Source organism: Oxyura jamaicensis, chromosome 3, assembly GCF_011077185.1.
Source record: "Oxyura jamaicensis isolate SHBP4307 breed ruddy duck chromosome 3, BPBGC_Ojam_1.0, whole genome shotgun sequence".
In the NCBI taxonomy this organism is placed as follows: Eukaryota; Metazoa; Chordata; class Aves; order Anseriformes; family Anatidae; genus Oxyura; species Oxyura jamaicensis.
In genome coordinates, this window is record NC_048895.1 from 66356451 (window position 1) to 66372766 (window position 16316).

The window sequence follows — 16316 nt, forward strand, 5'->3', positions numbered from 1 at the left end:
CGCCGGCCCGGGCCGGGGGCGGGGGGGGGGGCGGTGGCGGGCAGGGGCAGCCTGGCGCGGATCCGCGCCGACCACGAGCGGGCTCTGCGGGAGGCCAAGGAGACGCTGCAGAAGCTGCCCGAGGAGATCCGCGGGGACATCCGCCGGGACAAGGAGAAAGTCGCGCAGGACGCCCGCGGCAGGAAGGAGCCGGCTGCCTCCGGGCTTCCCCAGCGCCCTTTCCGCCCGCCCGTGGGCGCCGCGGGGCAGGAGCCCGCCGACCCCGCCGTGCGCCAGCGGAGGGCCAAGATCAAAGAGGTGGGTGGGCGGCCGCCGCTCCCGGGGACCGGCCCGGGGCGGCCCCGAGCACGGCAACAGGTCGCCGGCGGCGGGGGAAGCCCGGGGAGCGCCCCCGCCTCTCCCCGCTGCGGGATGCCCCGGCCGGCGCTCCGTGCCGGCTCCGCATCCTCCTCCTCCTCCTCTTCTTCTCCTCCTCCTCGCAGCCGCCGGGCCCCCCCGGCAGGAGCTGGCAGCTCCCGGCCCCGAGACGCCTTCGCGCGGCTCCCCGGAGCTCGCCGAGCTTTGCTCGTGCCTCCCGGGGCAGCGGGGGCTCTCCCGGCTTGCCTGCCGTGAGCCGGGCTCGTTGGGGTCCCCCGGCACAACAAGGCTCGTTTCTTTCTTTATTTGTTAATTCTTCGTGCCGTTCAACTTCCTGTCGTTGCCGGCAGCCCGTATTTATCGAGTTGACAATTCCTGCTGCCTGCGGGGATTAGTTTATAAATTAATAAGTAGCGTGTGTTTCCCCTTCTGTGGGGATGGGAACAAGCCTCCAACCACGGAGTGTTTCTGTGAAACATCGTTAGCCCTGTTTAGGCTGATTTATTTTTATTGCATGTTTGCACAGAGCAGGCTGAAAAATCGGCATTGGCATCACGCGGAGCACCAAATAATAAGCTCTCACAAATCTCAAATTGTGTGCCGTGCTCTGAAGTCCTAGCATCAGTTTAACTATTTTAGCAAAGTGTGCACCAGCCATAAGCAGCAGATGCCAACATAAAGGTGTTCAGAGGAGGGAAGCTCTCATGAGTGCACGGTAGAGACCACATCTTGAAGTGTGCAGAGACTGTGTTCTCGCTGCTTGCAGTTTCACAGCCTCCCTGAGGCATACAGAACAATTAGAAATATCAACAAACTGTGTTTCTGGTTATCTTGAATAGCCATGTACGAGTATTTGAGAGTAGCATAATGAGGCTCTAGACCTGATGTATGACAGGCTGTAGTACAGAGGAGTGCAACAAGTAAATAAGCAGGAGGAGGAAGATAAAACTTGAGTATACTTCTGATTTTGCTCATCTAGCACTGCCAGCTAGCCTAGTGATCTCTTATTCTGTATGTACACAAGTGTGTATGTGTGCATACATTTGCACGCTTGTGCATATTAGATGTAAGTGTGCACGCATACATATGTGCCCCAGCACCTCTTCCTTTTCTTCCTCCCTTTCCATCCCATCACTCTTTCTCCCCTGCTTCTACCCGGGAACCACCAACAGCACAGTAACCCCCTGGACCAGATGTTTGGCAATTGTAAGCATAGGAAATGATGACAGAGAGACTGCATTTAGTTTCCAGATCTTTATTTTTCCTTTTTATCTCAGTATCATTCCTCAACATTATGTTTTGTTTCTGGGAGTTTTCTTTCCTCCTGATCCAGTGTGTGAACTTAACATGTTGTTGACTCTGTTGCTCTTGCATTTCTGCAGTACCTTGACCTATCTGATGTTTCTTTCTTTGAGGACTACTTTTTTCTTTTTTGGCCTTAAAACAGTGTTTCATATTTTCTGTTAACTTGTTTCATATGTTGGACTTAAGGTTGCTCTTTTCCCTGGCTTTGAAAGCCCTTGTTCACCTTTCTGTGTACATGTTTCACTGTTGAGCTGGAATTCTGATCTGCAGGCTTCTTAGAACTTGTTTTAAATTGTAACTTTCAGAAGGGTGTGCTACCTACTGCACTGTACGTGCACAGAAAAGGTGGAACCTACCCGTTAAAGCTCTTCTCCTTGTGCCTGGTTGTTGCATGCTGGAGGTGTAAACCGGACAAATCTTTCTGCCTTCACACCCTGTCGAGCCTGGAATTTACGCCTGCCATGGCATGATGTATGTGGTAGGGTTAGGACTCAAAACTTGAAACTAGTTATAAGGATGCTTCTGGCAGAAGGAAGCAGGCTACTTTATAGGAAATGAACGTGAACAAGTACATAAGGTTGTGCTTCCCTTGGTTTCTGTCCTCAAAGAGCTCTGCATTGTCAACAGGGCGATGTAAAGGTGAGGGCGGGGAGAGCTGAAAGAGCTGTGTGTAGCATTTCTTAACAAAGTTTCATAATAGAAACTTTGACCATTTTTTTCTATGGCGCATTTAAAAAACAAAAAGTGAAACTTAAAAGAAGTGGGAATATAAAGATTCATGAACTTTAGTAATGAAACAAATTTGGTATGACAGAGCGCTAGAAAAACACAAAAGTTTCTACTAGCTTTTTGAGTTAGTAAAGGTCTTGTTAAAGAAAAAGCAGAAGTAGAGATCTCGTTTTGTTGCTGCCTTCTGCTTCGAGAGAGCAGCCCCCTGTTCTCGGTGCCTGCATGCGGCAGCCACCCCGTGGGGTCGCACCTGCGAGGCCTGCCTGCCTGCAGGCCTGCCCCTATGGCACAGGGCCTGGGCCGCAGGCCCGAGACCCCGCTGCGTGCTTTGATGCCCCTCGTGTTCCCCTTCTGATGATGAACTGCAGGCAAACATTGAAAGAGGGTCTGGCAGCGCTGCCTGCAGCGGAGTTTGCCCAACACTTCCTGTTGTAAAACCGCTGTCAGTGGCTTGTGACTGCTGCGTCTTCTACTGGCTGACCTGATGCTGCCTATGCTGTGCATCTTTGTCAGACTGCGTGGTTTGGGAAGGCTTGAGCATGGAGTTCTGGCTGATTTAGAGTCCATCAGTGAAGTTGTGTTTTGTTGGCACTTGACTTCTTCACACAGTTTCACTGATGCTCTCTCTGGTGTCTCCATGACTCAGAGCAGGGTCTGGGTACGCGTTACACCGCACTCTGGTTTTTCTTTTGGTGTCCCGGTAGGAGCCCTGGACTGTGAACGAGAAGGTTGTGGTTTGTGTTCTTGCTTCTCCACTTCTGATTTGAGAGGTGGCCCCTCCTTTGAGCAAGACCTTCCTGTGATACCTGTTCACCATCTGTAAGGAAAGGGGAGTGAAAGGCAGTGATGACTTCCATTCAAACAAGCTGAAATTTTTGCAGTCCCTGCTATTGTCCTGTTGGTTGTGCCTGAACGTCAGAAATATCAGGGAGAATAACATCAGGGAAGACTTGCAGGTGCAACAGCAGGTAGGGAAAGGTGGCAGCTTGATGTGAACAAAAGCAGTGTTTAGTAGAGGACAAATAGTGGGAACAGGCCATGAAGGCAGGAGATGCGCTGTTTCAGTTGGGGAAATCCGACTCTGAATCTTTTTCAAGTCTTATTCCTCTCTTTTCAAAAACAATTGGATTATTTAGGGGTTAGGAATAATAACAAACTGAACTCTTTTTATTTCAGAGAAAAGGAATAGAAAACAATGAATGAGCTTCCTCAGGTACTAGAAGCAATATAATCATATTAGTGCAGTGCTTTGCCCAGGCTAATTAATCCTGCTGAGCAGCAAGCTATTGGCGTTGGTAGAGCACCATACTAATGCAGCTGTGCTGTTCCTTTACAAGATAGCTAGCTTGGAGCCTGCACACATTATTGTATGGTGCTGTTCAGACATATCTTCAGGGTAAAAGCCTTCTTGGAAAACTGGGGCCTGATGTTTGTAATCCATGGTCGTGCTGTCTGTTCCTCACAGCACTCCCTGTGCTTGCACAGCTCTCAGCTGTCTCAGTCATTGAGTAGAAGTGCTGAAAAGGAGAATTTTATTCACTGGGCCTATGGTCATTCCTGAGCATCAGTCCTTTGTGCTAGATGGTGTCACAAGGCAGCAAAACAGACTCTGCAACTGGCGATTACTTCATGCTGTCTTTATGGAAAGAACTCCTTGTGTTGTGTTGATAGTGTGAATTCTGGAGCTTCCAAAGTCCTAAACATTAATTTTGTGGTAGCTTCATCATATTAGGCAAGAAGTCTCAGCAGCGTTGCAAGGCAGTTCAGAAATATCTGGAGGAAAGGATACTTGTGGGCATGGAAATAATCAGAGATCTAATATGCACTTGACATAGCAGCACTTGGGCATAATTGTAACTCGTAACTCTCCAGTAACAAGGAGGACTGGTGGTGAAATGCCAGGGGGTATCTTGCTGCTGACGAGGCGTGCTCAGCCCTGCGCTCCCTCCTGCACACTTGCAGCTTTCCCACTGGCTGCTGTTACACTGCTCTGGGGGACCGATGAATGTCTTGAGAAACTGTTGCTTTTTATTGACTCCTGTGAGGCAAGCTGAGTTCACTAAAGCTTCTGGCTGTCAAAAGAAGAGGGGAAATCTCTTCTTGCTGCTTATTCTTGCTTGCCTTCTCCCCCTGTCTCCTTTGCATTGACTCCTCTGGAGCCCACTGAAAACAGCTTCAGTTCTCTAAACTGGCAGAAGAGTGAGAGAGCAAAAAAAAGTTGGTTAAGTTTTATGCCAAGTTGCTGAGCTAAAGGCTTTCAGGGAAGGGTCCACTCAGTGGTAGTTTGGGCTGTGGTAAGGAAGCAGTGCTAGGTGGATGAAGGAGGTATGAAACTTCTCCTTTCAGTTGTCTTAAGAGACTGGCTTCTCTGTTAAATGTGAATCTGTAACGTGACATTTGCAGAGCAGAGGTTCAACCTCCTGTAGCAGGCGGAAGTGCTGCGCTTCAGTAGGGTGTTGCCTCTTGACCTCTTTTCTCAGAACAGAAAAAGGGAAAAGAAATACAAGAGCAGTAATTACTGAACCCTCTAACTCCTGCAGGCTGAAATTCCCAGTGCTTGTACTAGGAAAATAAGGTTGTGGGGGCCTTCCTAGGGTGTGGGTGGGGAAGAAGTAAACTGGTGCTGTAGGAGTATGGAATGATTTGGGTTTCGAACACAAAAAGCCACATTTCCTGATGGTACAGTTCCTTAAGAACAAAATGCAGTAAAAGCAAGGGGCCTTGGCATGTAGTGAGTAAGCAAGGTGGTGATTTCTGGCAATATGCTGATGATGCAATGTATTGCTAAAGAAGCTTTCTTAAATTTTGACCTTAATGCTGACATCTTGCTGCTGTCATTCATTTTCTCAAAGGAGTTTAAAATGAATCTTGTGTGGTTTTTTGTTTTGTTTTGTTTTTCCAGAGCTTTATTTACTTACCTTTAATATTTCAGTATTTTTATACCTGCTGGTTCTTTTTCCAAGTTTTACAGTGCCTTCCTAACAAATATTGCTGTTTGTTTGTTTTTTTGTAATGGTTTTATAAAAGACACTAAGGAGGTGAGTTAACTGCCTAAATACACAGTCCAGTATGGTGTGTAGGTGTCTTACTCCCTAAGTTAGTTAAGGGTATTCTCCCTGGGTTTGTTGGGAGATCTATGCTCTTGTGAAGGGGCAGGGATTATCTAAGGACATATAACATATCACAAAATGGTAATCTAAGCAGTTTACTCAGAGCTGTAATGACACTACAAGATCACTGAATGACTTGGGTTGGAAGGGACCTTAAAGACCATTCAGTTCCAGCCCCCCTGCCATGGGCAGGGACACCTCCCACCAGACCAGGTTGCCCAAAGCCCCATCCAGCCTGGCCTTGAACACTTCCAGGAATGGGGAATCCACAGCTTCTCTGAGCAACTTGTGCCAGTGCTTCACCACTGTCACAGTAAATATTTTTTTCCTTATATCTAATCTAAATCTCCTCTCTCTTAGTTTAAAGCCATTATTCCTTGTCCTATCACCACGCTCCCTGACAAAGGGTCCCTCCCCATCTTTCCTGTAGGCCCCCTTTAGGTACCTGGAGGCCGCTATAAGGTCTCCCCGGAGACTCTTCTCCAGGCTGAACAACCCCAACTCCCTCAACCCCTCTTCATAAGCCAGGTGCTCCAGCCCCTTGATCGTCATCTTTGGGTCCCTCCTCTGGACTCACTGTAGACAAAGAGAAGCTTCATCTGAATCACTGAGGGCATGATTCAGTGACTCTTCAGCAATTTCTTCACACCCTGTGCAGAGCCAGTTTGACCTGCCAACCAGGCAGAAATCTACCCACGCTTTTGTTGGGTTTGCTGCTGGAGGGGATAGGGAGCTGAAATGGCTTAGCAGCAGTCTGAGCGTGGTGGAGGGAAGAAGCAATGTACCCCTGCTAAGGCAAAGAGTTTGAAACTAGGAAGAGGTGGGGAACAAAGTGCAGGCTGTAGAGGAAAGTGGTATCTTTTTGTTCACAAGATGTGAAATAAGGTATGCTTTTTCCAAATTAACATCCTTTCTACTGGGAGCCCTTAAGGTCTTTTTAGGGGATGTTGTTTCAGGTGAGTTGTTTCTGGCTGCTTTTTTATCAGTTATGAGATAGAGGGGTGTTTTGGTGCATGACAGCGTGCACACTTGACCAGGGTAGGGTGTGTTTCCATGGGCAGTTCATGTTTTTCAGCCTTACCCATACATGCTTTATGTGAACGAACCAAGAGGAATATTTTGCTTTCCTATGTTCAGCCTTGGTTTACGTTCTCAGCAGATAAACTTAACAAAGCTCACCAGTTATCCTGTGTATCCTTAGAATGGATACTGGATTCTTAGAATTCTGGGAAAATGAAAAAGGCTTTAAACATGCAGTGGAAAACATCTGGCTTTCAAAAAAAAAAAATCAACCACATGATTAATTCTTTAACTGAAAATCATGTGCACGTTTTATGCAAAGGCAAAACCTGAATTCCAGATGCACAGGACTCTTTTTATGAAAGCTAAATAAGGTGATGAAAAGGGGTGAGGTAAAGCTTAAAATGGAATGTCTCCTGCATTTTGGCCGAAGTTATATTCTCCTGGTGATAATTTCTTATTCTACATTAGTATAGAAAACCTATGGCAGCCATTTAGCAAAGAGAAATGAAGTAAATCATAATGTTGGTGAGTACAATTGCTTAAGGCTGTAATTCTATGCTGTGGGCAAAATGAAGCAGAAAAACTCCACCTGTTTATTAAAATCAGCTATTAAGGCTGAAAAATGTCTATCTCGTTCAAGCAGAAAAAATTCTAAGGGTAGTAGACAGGCTTTGATAGCTTCCTTGGATGTTAATTAAAGCACAGATCTATGAAAAGAAAATCATGGACAGACAGAAGACAGCACTTCTTGCAATTAATGTAGGCACTTGTATGGCTGTTGGACAGACACCTTTTTGTTAAAGCTGTCTGAAATGTACTGCTGTAAGAATTCTTTAGTGTGGTCACTTTTTCTGTTTTACTTTTTTCCTAGTTTAGGGAGCCAGAGTAGGTGTGAATTCCTGTGGTTTTATTCTCAAATAGAATGCCTTAACAAGTAGTTCCTTTATTTACCCATTAAATAATAAATTTGTCTTCCTATTTGTCTTCCTAACTTATTTGGCAGAATAAGAGTCTACTACTTCAGGAAAGTATTCAGTGTTTGATTCAGTGTTTGCTGCTATCTAACAGTACAGCACTTCTCTGGCAATAAACTGCAGTCTGAAATGGTACAGTGATGCTAAAACATTCTGGTTGTGTGCTTTTCAGGTAACAAACTCCTCTTCGCAGAGGCATCTCAATATAAAGTATGCTTTAGACACTGAGGTTTGAAGAATTTAGTAGTCTATTTTTAAGTTATTTCTAAAACTAAGCTTATAAAATGAAGAAAATAATTGTTTAGATGGGCCTAGGAATTAAGCAATATGGGCAGCGTACCAGATAGTCAATGTACCGTTCTTTCTTTTGTGTGAAAACCTCCTTTATCCAAGAAATTTCATTTTTTTAAGCATGTGATAAAAGAATGTGTGCAGACTCTTAAGAAGCATCTTCCTATTTTCCATCACTTTTTATAATCAAGCCTGTCATGAAAACATAATTGGCAAGTAATAAAGCACATGCTTGCCCAAAACAGATTAAGTGAAACCTTTTTCAGAACTGTGGTTAATCCCTCTTGCAACAGAAGGCTTGGCAGCCTCGCCGCCAGAGTCCAGGAGCCTCCACTGCTGTGAGAGAGGAGCTTACTCTGCAGGGGTGGGAGGGGTCCAGTGCTGTTTTGAAGGAAGGTAGGTAGGGTAGTAAAACTCCAGATTTGCCTCTCTTGCATCTTGAATTCATCAGTTTGAACTCTGCAGTAACCTAGAAATGCTTGCAGGAAATACCGTGACAATTGGCTATAACTTCACGCAGTAAGCTGATTGGATTTTATAGCTGGTGTTTATGAAGATACAGGTATTGCTCATTCCGATGCCTCTAATTTTAAAGGCTTTTCAAACAGATTGGATGAGCGTATAACCTGCTGTTACGTTCTTACAACTGTTAAACGTTGCCAGCCCTTGTGGGAACACTGAGGTGTGTAGTTTCTTACACAAAGGTAACCGCAAGTGTAAAATCTACTTTCATTTGTCCTCCTGCTCTCTTGGAACCTTGGCTTAGAAATAAAGCAAGTGGATGGAAGTCTGACTTCTAAGAAACTTGGGCCCTTTTTAATGCAGGTATCTAGTAAGCTAAGAAAAAACACGAAGATGGGAAGAGACAGTAGGCAATATTGAGCAAAGGACCAAAATGATGCTGTGCGAGGAAAGAGCAAGTAGCTGTGGAGCATCTGGCTGTTACAAGACTTCCTGTGTGCTCCTCAAAAATTCTTTCAGAAGAATCAGCTCTTTTCTCTGATGCTGGGCAGAAACAGGAGCTACAATTTCAATGTAAAAGCATGCAGCTTTGCAGTTCTTGTGTGAAAGTATATATTGCTGCCACTTACATTAGAGGCAATGCTGTGTATTATCTATAAGAATAAAGTAGGAAGGGAAGAACGTCTGATACTTTCTTCCAGAATTTTGCATCATCTGACTTGTGTAGAGGTGATCTTATTGCTTGGCAACATAAAACCTCTTTTTTCCATTATTTATTCAAAGCCAGTCTGTGCTTTTAAAACGTTGCAATAAAATTGCATTCGATCAGTGTGGATTGCTTCTTTAATTAGTATTCCGACTACTGCAAGGTTATTTTTTTTAAAAAAAAGTATCTGCGTATTTTCTTTCGCTTGGTTCACTGCATAATAAACATCTTTGTGCCTTTTGAAATTTCTTTTGTTCAGGGACTGCTTTCTTCCAAGGAAATAGAAAGTAGCTCATGTAAAAGAATAAAGAATCCCAAGCTTAAAAAAAAAAAAAAAAAAAAAAAAAAATTTGCTTTCAAAGTGCAGCACTCAAGGAGGTAGTAATTTTACTATTCCCTGATAGACACACACAGATGCATACCCAGTCTTTAACTCCACTGTCAGTTTTGTCACTGCCTTTGAGCACTGACATCTGTTGTTGCAGTGAATGGCGATACTAATGATAAAGCTTTGCCTGTCCTGCTGTCTGCAGGGAAATGTGCTGCTTGTTACTGTGGTTATAGTTCTCCACCCATCTGTGATTCTGAGAATTGCACTTCAAATTTTGTGTTGGACCTAGACAGTAATAGTAAATTCTTTAAACTGAAGCTTAAAGAAGGGAAAAAGATGTTAATAACTTTCAATGGTGGATTCAGCCCCCTTATGTCCCACCCAATCATGCAACAGAAAACCTAATCGGCATTTAGAGAGTAGGAAAGTTGGACTTGTTATGCATTTAAAAAATCATGATACTTCAAAGCTGTGTGTTGCTTTTTTGTTCTCGTGAGATTGTCTGAGGAACCGCCACAGGAGAAAAAAAAAATGTGCTATGTAACGATAAACTGCAAGCTGACTGATATTTTTATGTCTTATTCTGTAAAGCTCTAGGGTGTGCGTGGCACTGAACCTGAACTGACTCTTCATAGAAGTGTGTGCAATCTTGTCAAGGGCTAAAGTGACATCACAGGTCAAAAAGGGCATTTCAAAAGATGACCTTTCTGAAGAAAAGCCCTTAAGCCTCTTCATGCAGTTACTCTAAAAATTCACTGTATTCATATTTAGAGAGAGAGAGAGACAAAGATATATTCGGATCTGTCTCCATATGTACGTTTTACGGTACAGCCAAATACTGTGGGCAGTTGGTAGGTGATAAATTCTCACTTGTAACTGAGGGTGTAGTTTGTTAGGGGCAAGCTCTGATTTGAATAAACACCTTTAATAAAGCAAAAGACAGAATTTTTACAAATAGCTACATTGAAAAAATAATTCTACACATGTTGCAAGCAAAATCCAGAACATTGGAATGGAGCAAAGAATTTCCTGAATTTCAGTAACCAGCTTTGGACGAGTCATTGTGTAAATCTAAACCTTGCAGATACTAGATACACGGTGAGAAAGTTTTCAGACTTACTATAACCTGTTGTCTTATGCAGTCTGGTCATCTGACAGTATTCTGGAGGCATGGCTGATCTGCATTTATGTGTGCTTTAGGTTTTGTTTGTTCTTTTTCCCAGCCTTCTGCTTACCGTATAATTTTCTCATTCAGAGAGAGAGAGGGAGATTCAGACTTGCCACTGCACCTCTTGAAGCATGTGGTCAGTCAATCTGCAGGGCTGGCTTCAAAATTAAATCAGATTACTCAGTCTTGTTGCAGCCAAATTTGGAAAAACTGAGGAGGTAGATTCTGCAGCTACTCTGTACAAATGTATTCTGGAGTCTGAAGACCCTTTTTATTTTTATCATATCCACTTAGAATGCCCATTTTGCTTAAGTGCTCTGTCCCTAATTTCATCTTCATTTAACTAACGTCTCTCCCTGATATGCTCTTGCTACTAGGCCCCAGGAGTACGTGTTGCCAGTAAAGACCAGAGCCAAAAAGACATCAATTGCTTGAGCCTTTCCATGTCCTTTGGCACTATTTTTCCAGCCTGTTTAGTAGCACATCCCTGTTTTCATTGGTCCTTTTTTTGCTGCTGATGTACTTGTAGAGGCACCTTCTGTCCCATGGCAGTTTTCCAGCTGAGCTTTGGCCTTCTTCTGCACTGCTGTGGGGCAGCCCCTGTGTGATCCCCCTCCATGGGCATCCCTGGGGGTTTGGGGTCAGCCAGGCATTCCATGTTCATCCCTGGTGGTCTCCTACGTGGGCCATTCTTGTGCTTGGAGATCAGCAAGGTCTCCTGGGCACCTGCAGCCTACAGGGATCCTGCAGGTCAGGTCCCTGAACAACTTAAGCTTGTTTCCCTGAACTCTGGGGTCTTTTTTATTTGTCTTCTTCAGTTCTTTCATGATCTTAAACTCTCCTTTCTAGCATTTAAATTGGATTAAGGTTTAGACACTTCTCTTGCACACATTAATTGTTTTGAAGTGAGCTATTATTACAAGAGGTGGGGCGCTGGAGGGAAATGCCATGTGGCCCTTTCTAACTAATTTGCTTCTGTGCTACCTTTCTCGGTTTCATTAAGTAAGCTTAGTAGGTGCTGCGTGTTGGCTTCGTTGGTATTCTGAAATTTAAAAAAATGAGGTAATGTTTACTGGCCAAACAAATATGGTTAACAGGGAATTCCAAATTGAAGTTTTGAAATATGAGCTGTGAATAGAAAACAAAACTCCTAGTTGCAGCTCTGGGCACTTCTGTGGGTGCGAATGGGTTACTAGCATAGTGACACAGCCTGGGAGAAACGCCATCAAAGAACTGGGCGGTGTTCTGAAGCTTCTATTCTCCTGGTGCCTGTGATTAAAATATAAGTCATCTGATGTTTGTACATTACAGCTATGAAACTAGGGATGTGAAAGCTAATATAACATAAGTTCAAAGTTAATAAGTTTGAAGTTAGTATTGTGACTGAAGTTGATACCATTGAATTAGATGTAAAGCACAGTTCTGTTTTGATTTCTTTGTAAGCACTGAAAAATTAGCAAATACTTATCACCAGCTTACAAACTCGATTTTAATTACATTTTAATCCATTTCACATGACTTATTGTATGGTTTACAGTGGGCCTTGTGCTTATTTTTTACAGTAGGGTTAACTATTGCACTACACTACCAGTTCATGGAAGTCCAACCATATAGTATTAAATGCCCTGTCACTTTTGACATCATGAAGAGGTCTGGCTTCCCAGAAGCTGGGTTTTGAGAATGAAGTCTTCCTTTATATTGCCTTAGGCTCAGTGTCCAAATTCACTGGTCATTTCTGAAAGTGTAGGCTGCCAGCATCGTAGTGGTGCATGAGCATCCCTTCAATTTGATGTGACTTATGATTTAGTGATATGGAAAGCAAAGCTCTTTCCAGCTCTAGCAGGGACTATATAGCCTTACTTGTGCCCCAATGTTGTGATCCTTTGTTATGAGAACAACGTTCACCCATATTTTTTTATCTGCCACTTAAAGCAAAAGTGTGAAAAGGTAGCTGTAAAGCCTACACAAGTACTTATGGTAGGAACTAGTTAAGTTTAAGGAAAGGGCCTCTGAGTTTTGGAAAGTAGTTGAGCTTTTTTTTAACTTTGATCAGACTTTTGTGTGTGTGTGAATTTTTCTACAATGTCTGTGTATGAAGGTTTCATTTCATCAAGAAAATTACTTTGAATCTTTTTAGCAATCCAAAGCTTGACCAGTGGCTGTGTCTCCACCTCTGTATTTTTTATCTGTGGTTTGAAGTGAAAGTTCAGCATTTGATTTTCCTATGCAAATCAGGTCCTCTAGGATTAGCTAATGAAGTCATATCACTGGGGTCTCTTGCATGTGAAAAGAAACTTTAGATGTACAGTCTTCTGATCTCTGATCTGTACTTTCAGGGCATTCAAAAAAAAAAAAAAAAAAACCAACCCTTTTTGTTAGCTGTAGTCTTGGTCATGAGAACTTCGGGGGGCACAGATATTACTAAGTTGTTTTAAATGCTCAGGAGTGCACTGTAAGATGGCACGTGTTCATTTCAGAGTGCCTTTATAATATGCTAATTATGCTTCATGTGCTAATTACCTATTACCACATTATGTGGTGTGAGCATTTTATGGTGGAGCTTTTTATTCCCTTTTGCTTGAAGACAATATATTTGTGATGCCTATTTTATTCTTTATTTGCTATGGGGAGCCTTTTCTACTTCATGCTCTTTGAAAAATGCATATATACCTTTTTTTTTTTTTTTTTTTTTTTTTTTTTCTCTGAGGAAGGAACAAGCCCAGCAGCTGATGCCAAGGACATGTCTCAAAAAGAGATGAAAAGTCCTCGTGTTTGCATGAACGTTCAGTGCAAATAAATGGGGATGTGATCTGGTACCTTGAAGTCAAACATATCTAGTGTCTGTTGACTGGCCACACCTCCTCTGCACACAGGCAGAAATTTTCCTGGTAACTCTGTGGCAGGTTTTACTGCAGCCACACCAACAATGACTGTCTTGTACTTAAAACTTCGTGTTGCTATTAGTCCTGTGCTATGTGGGGACCTTCTGCAGGCAGTAAAATAAGCTGTGAATGTGCAATAATTGGGGAAAAAAATATAATTTATCTTGAATATTCTTGCTGTACAGTTTCAAATATACTGTTTATAGGAAACGTCCTGGGAGGCATTGGAAGTGTTGTAATCAAAACAACTGGAAATTTAATTGCCTTTTCTACCACTTACCTAACCCCCCTCAAAAGCAACAAAACAATGACCAACATCCAAATTTCAACATCCTTAAAATAGTCAAAAAATTGTATAAATTATCTCAATTCTCCAGAGATGTCATATAGGAGGAGGACAGAAACGCGGTGGGTTTTGTTATGGGGCAAGGAACAGCAGAAGTATGCGAAGGAAAACTTGGTAGTCCTTTGTTTAAAAGCTAATGACTGGGAATGTTGCAGATGTTTTACCAAAGAACCAGCATATAAGAGAGTGTTTGGAGTGAAGTGGAGGAAGCTTTAAAATGTCTATATTTTATTCATTTTGTTCATTTGATGAAAATCCTGATCAGCAGTTCTCAATCAGCTTTTCATAGAGGGAATTTGATAACAATTAATTTGTACAGTTAATCCACGTAGTTAATCCCTCCCATTTGGGGACATCACTCAGTTTGATTCATGCTCTTCAGCTTTTGTGATATTGTTGGTGTTTTTGAAGTAGCTATGATCTCAGTAATACCTCTGGCTTAATTTAGAAATATTTGTGCTTTCTAGTAAAGTTTTTTTTGTGTCTTTTAGCAACTATCCCTAAATGTACTTGATTGAATTTTTACTGACAAATACTGAAAATACATAACCATGAGGAAAAACATTAATTTTAAATCTTCATACACTTGTAAGACCTTTTCTGTTAGCCACTTTCCCCAGATCAGCACAGACCCATATTCCTTTTTCATCCCTTGGGCTTCAGCAGTACAATTTAAAATCTAACTAGTTTGAGCTCTGCCAGATAAAAGCAGAAGACAAAATAACAAAAAAAAAAAGTAATTTTTTTTAGCTTAGTGAAAATTTTGTCTGTACTATAGCCAGAGTGCATGTGGTACTCCGGACCATTGAAGAGACGTGCATTTGATGCTGAGCCTTTTAGACTGCATGTGGCAGCATAACTGGAAAAGAATGCCAGTTTTGGAATACTTGTACTTTTTCATGAAGCTTTGGTCATGTGCTGTACATATGTTCCTTTATTTGCTTTATAACTTGAACAAAATCCAGGCTGAATAAACAGTGGTGCACTTTGAGTGATGTGTAAAAATGGTACCTTGTAGAACAAATTGATTGCAGTAGTTTGCTCCCTAGAAGAATACTGGTGCGTACGTGTGGGATCACCAGTAAGTCCTTCCAACTGAGGCAGGGGATTAAATTTTCCTATTGCCTTTCTTTCGAGAATACCTGCTGCTGATAGAATAACTGGCTTTTCACTTGTTTTCTTAAAGCATTCCAATATCCCTTTTTCCATATTGAGAATGGAAAGAGATGAAAATTTGGGCATTGCAATGGATGAGTGCTTCTTTTCTTTATGACCGTATCTGTCAGTCTCAAACAAGGCAAATGATACTCCCTGGGGACTGCCATTTTCTTCTAGAAGAGGAAAGCAGTAAGCAACTTCAGTAAAAATCAATGAAAGAAACACTAGACTGCAAATATTAAAGTTTTTCAGTGTGTGTGTTTTGAATGACTGTAATTCTTGAACTTGAGTTTAGTTAGTGCTGTCAGGAAACTTCAGATGCAGATGTATTTCTGGTGGGTTGCCTCTTGCAGGCCATTTTTTTTCCATTCTGCATGACACCCCCTTGAGTTCAGTTCACAGTCCAGTTTCAGCACTGCCTTTCACTAGCAGCCATTACTGACTTTTAGTAGTCACTATGTATATTTGATGATGACTTTGAAACTTCCTTTGAAGGTGTAAAATATACTTGCTCAGCGTTTTAACTTGATAGATTCATGCTGTGGTTTCTAATTACTGCCTACTATTAAGTACTACTTAGGAAGTAGCAGTAGCATCACAGATAAGGTAGGCATGGAGTCAGAGGAATTCAAAGCCTAATCTGCTGTATGTTTTAATTGAGCTGATGTGTTTCTGGCTTTCAGTCATTGGCCTGTTATGAGGGAGACAGGCTGCAGCAGCACTAAGCACCAGAAGACATCTGTTCTCCTGTACTGCACCAACCAAAGTCTTCTGTGTTGCATCTCGCTGCTCTTGGGTGGGAGGAGAACAGCTCCAGGCTTTAGCACTTCAGCTGTGTGCTCTGACCAATGCAATGCTTCTGGAGAAATGCACTTCGATGTAGCTGGGGCAATCATTAGTGACCTGTTTCAAAGTCAGAAGCAGGTGAACATGCTGCCTAGCACCTTTAGTCAAATCTGATGTCCTAGGTCATGTAAAAGGACTAGACTAAAAACAGATTTCTCTTCAAAGGAATGACATTCTTAAAAGATTATATTCTGTGGATGGGTACAGGCAGAATACAGGGAAATGAGTCTGTTTTGCTCAGCAGGGTAGGGCAATGGCAGAGTTGGCTTGTTTTTTTTTATGACTGATAGGTGAGACGGTAAGATTTCCCTGTACATATCCACATCATCAGGTCATTACCTTCCTTATCTACTGCAGGTAAATTTTTAACTTCCAGTTAACCTTGTCACCTAAAAGTTTGTAAATAGGCTTATCCTGGCCTGGTTGCAGCTACATGTAAGTAGTTTTGGGCTTAGCTGTTATTGTGGCAGCAAAATCACTGGTGTGGACATAGCACTGAGGTTTTGGTTATGGAGTTCTGTCAGTTGTTTAACAAAGTGTATCTTCCCATTCTGTGGTAGAGCTTAACAAAGAGTTCCCATGTTTAATGATAGAAGCATTAAGATAAGCCTCAGAGAGCTGATCTTTT

The 16316-nt window shown here is 42.6% G+C and overlaps 1 protein-coding gene across 1 annotated transcript in view; it reads left to right on the plus strand.

The window, feature by feature from the left end:
* The window catches only part of MAN1A1 (mannosidase alpha class 1A member 1), a gene marked incomplete at its 5' end in the record, with an annotated part of 139811 nt that continues 123495 nt past the window's right edge, over positions 1 to 16316 (plus strand). The window contains one exon of the mRNA XM_035320837.1: positions 1 to 297. Within this exon, the coding sequence (XP_035176728.1) occupies positions 1 to 297 (297 nt within the window). The remainder of the gene's footprint in view (positions 298 to 16316) is intronic.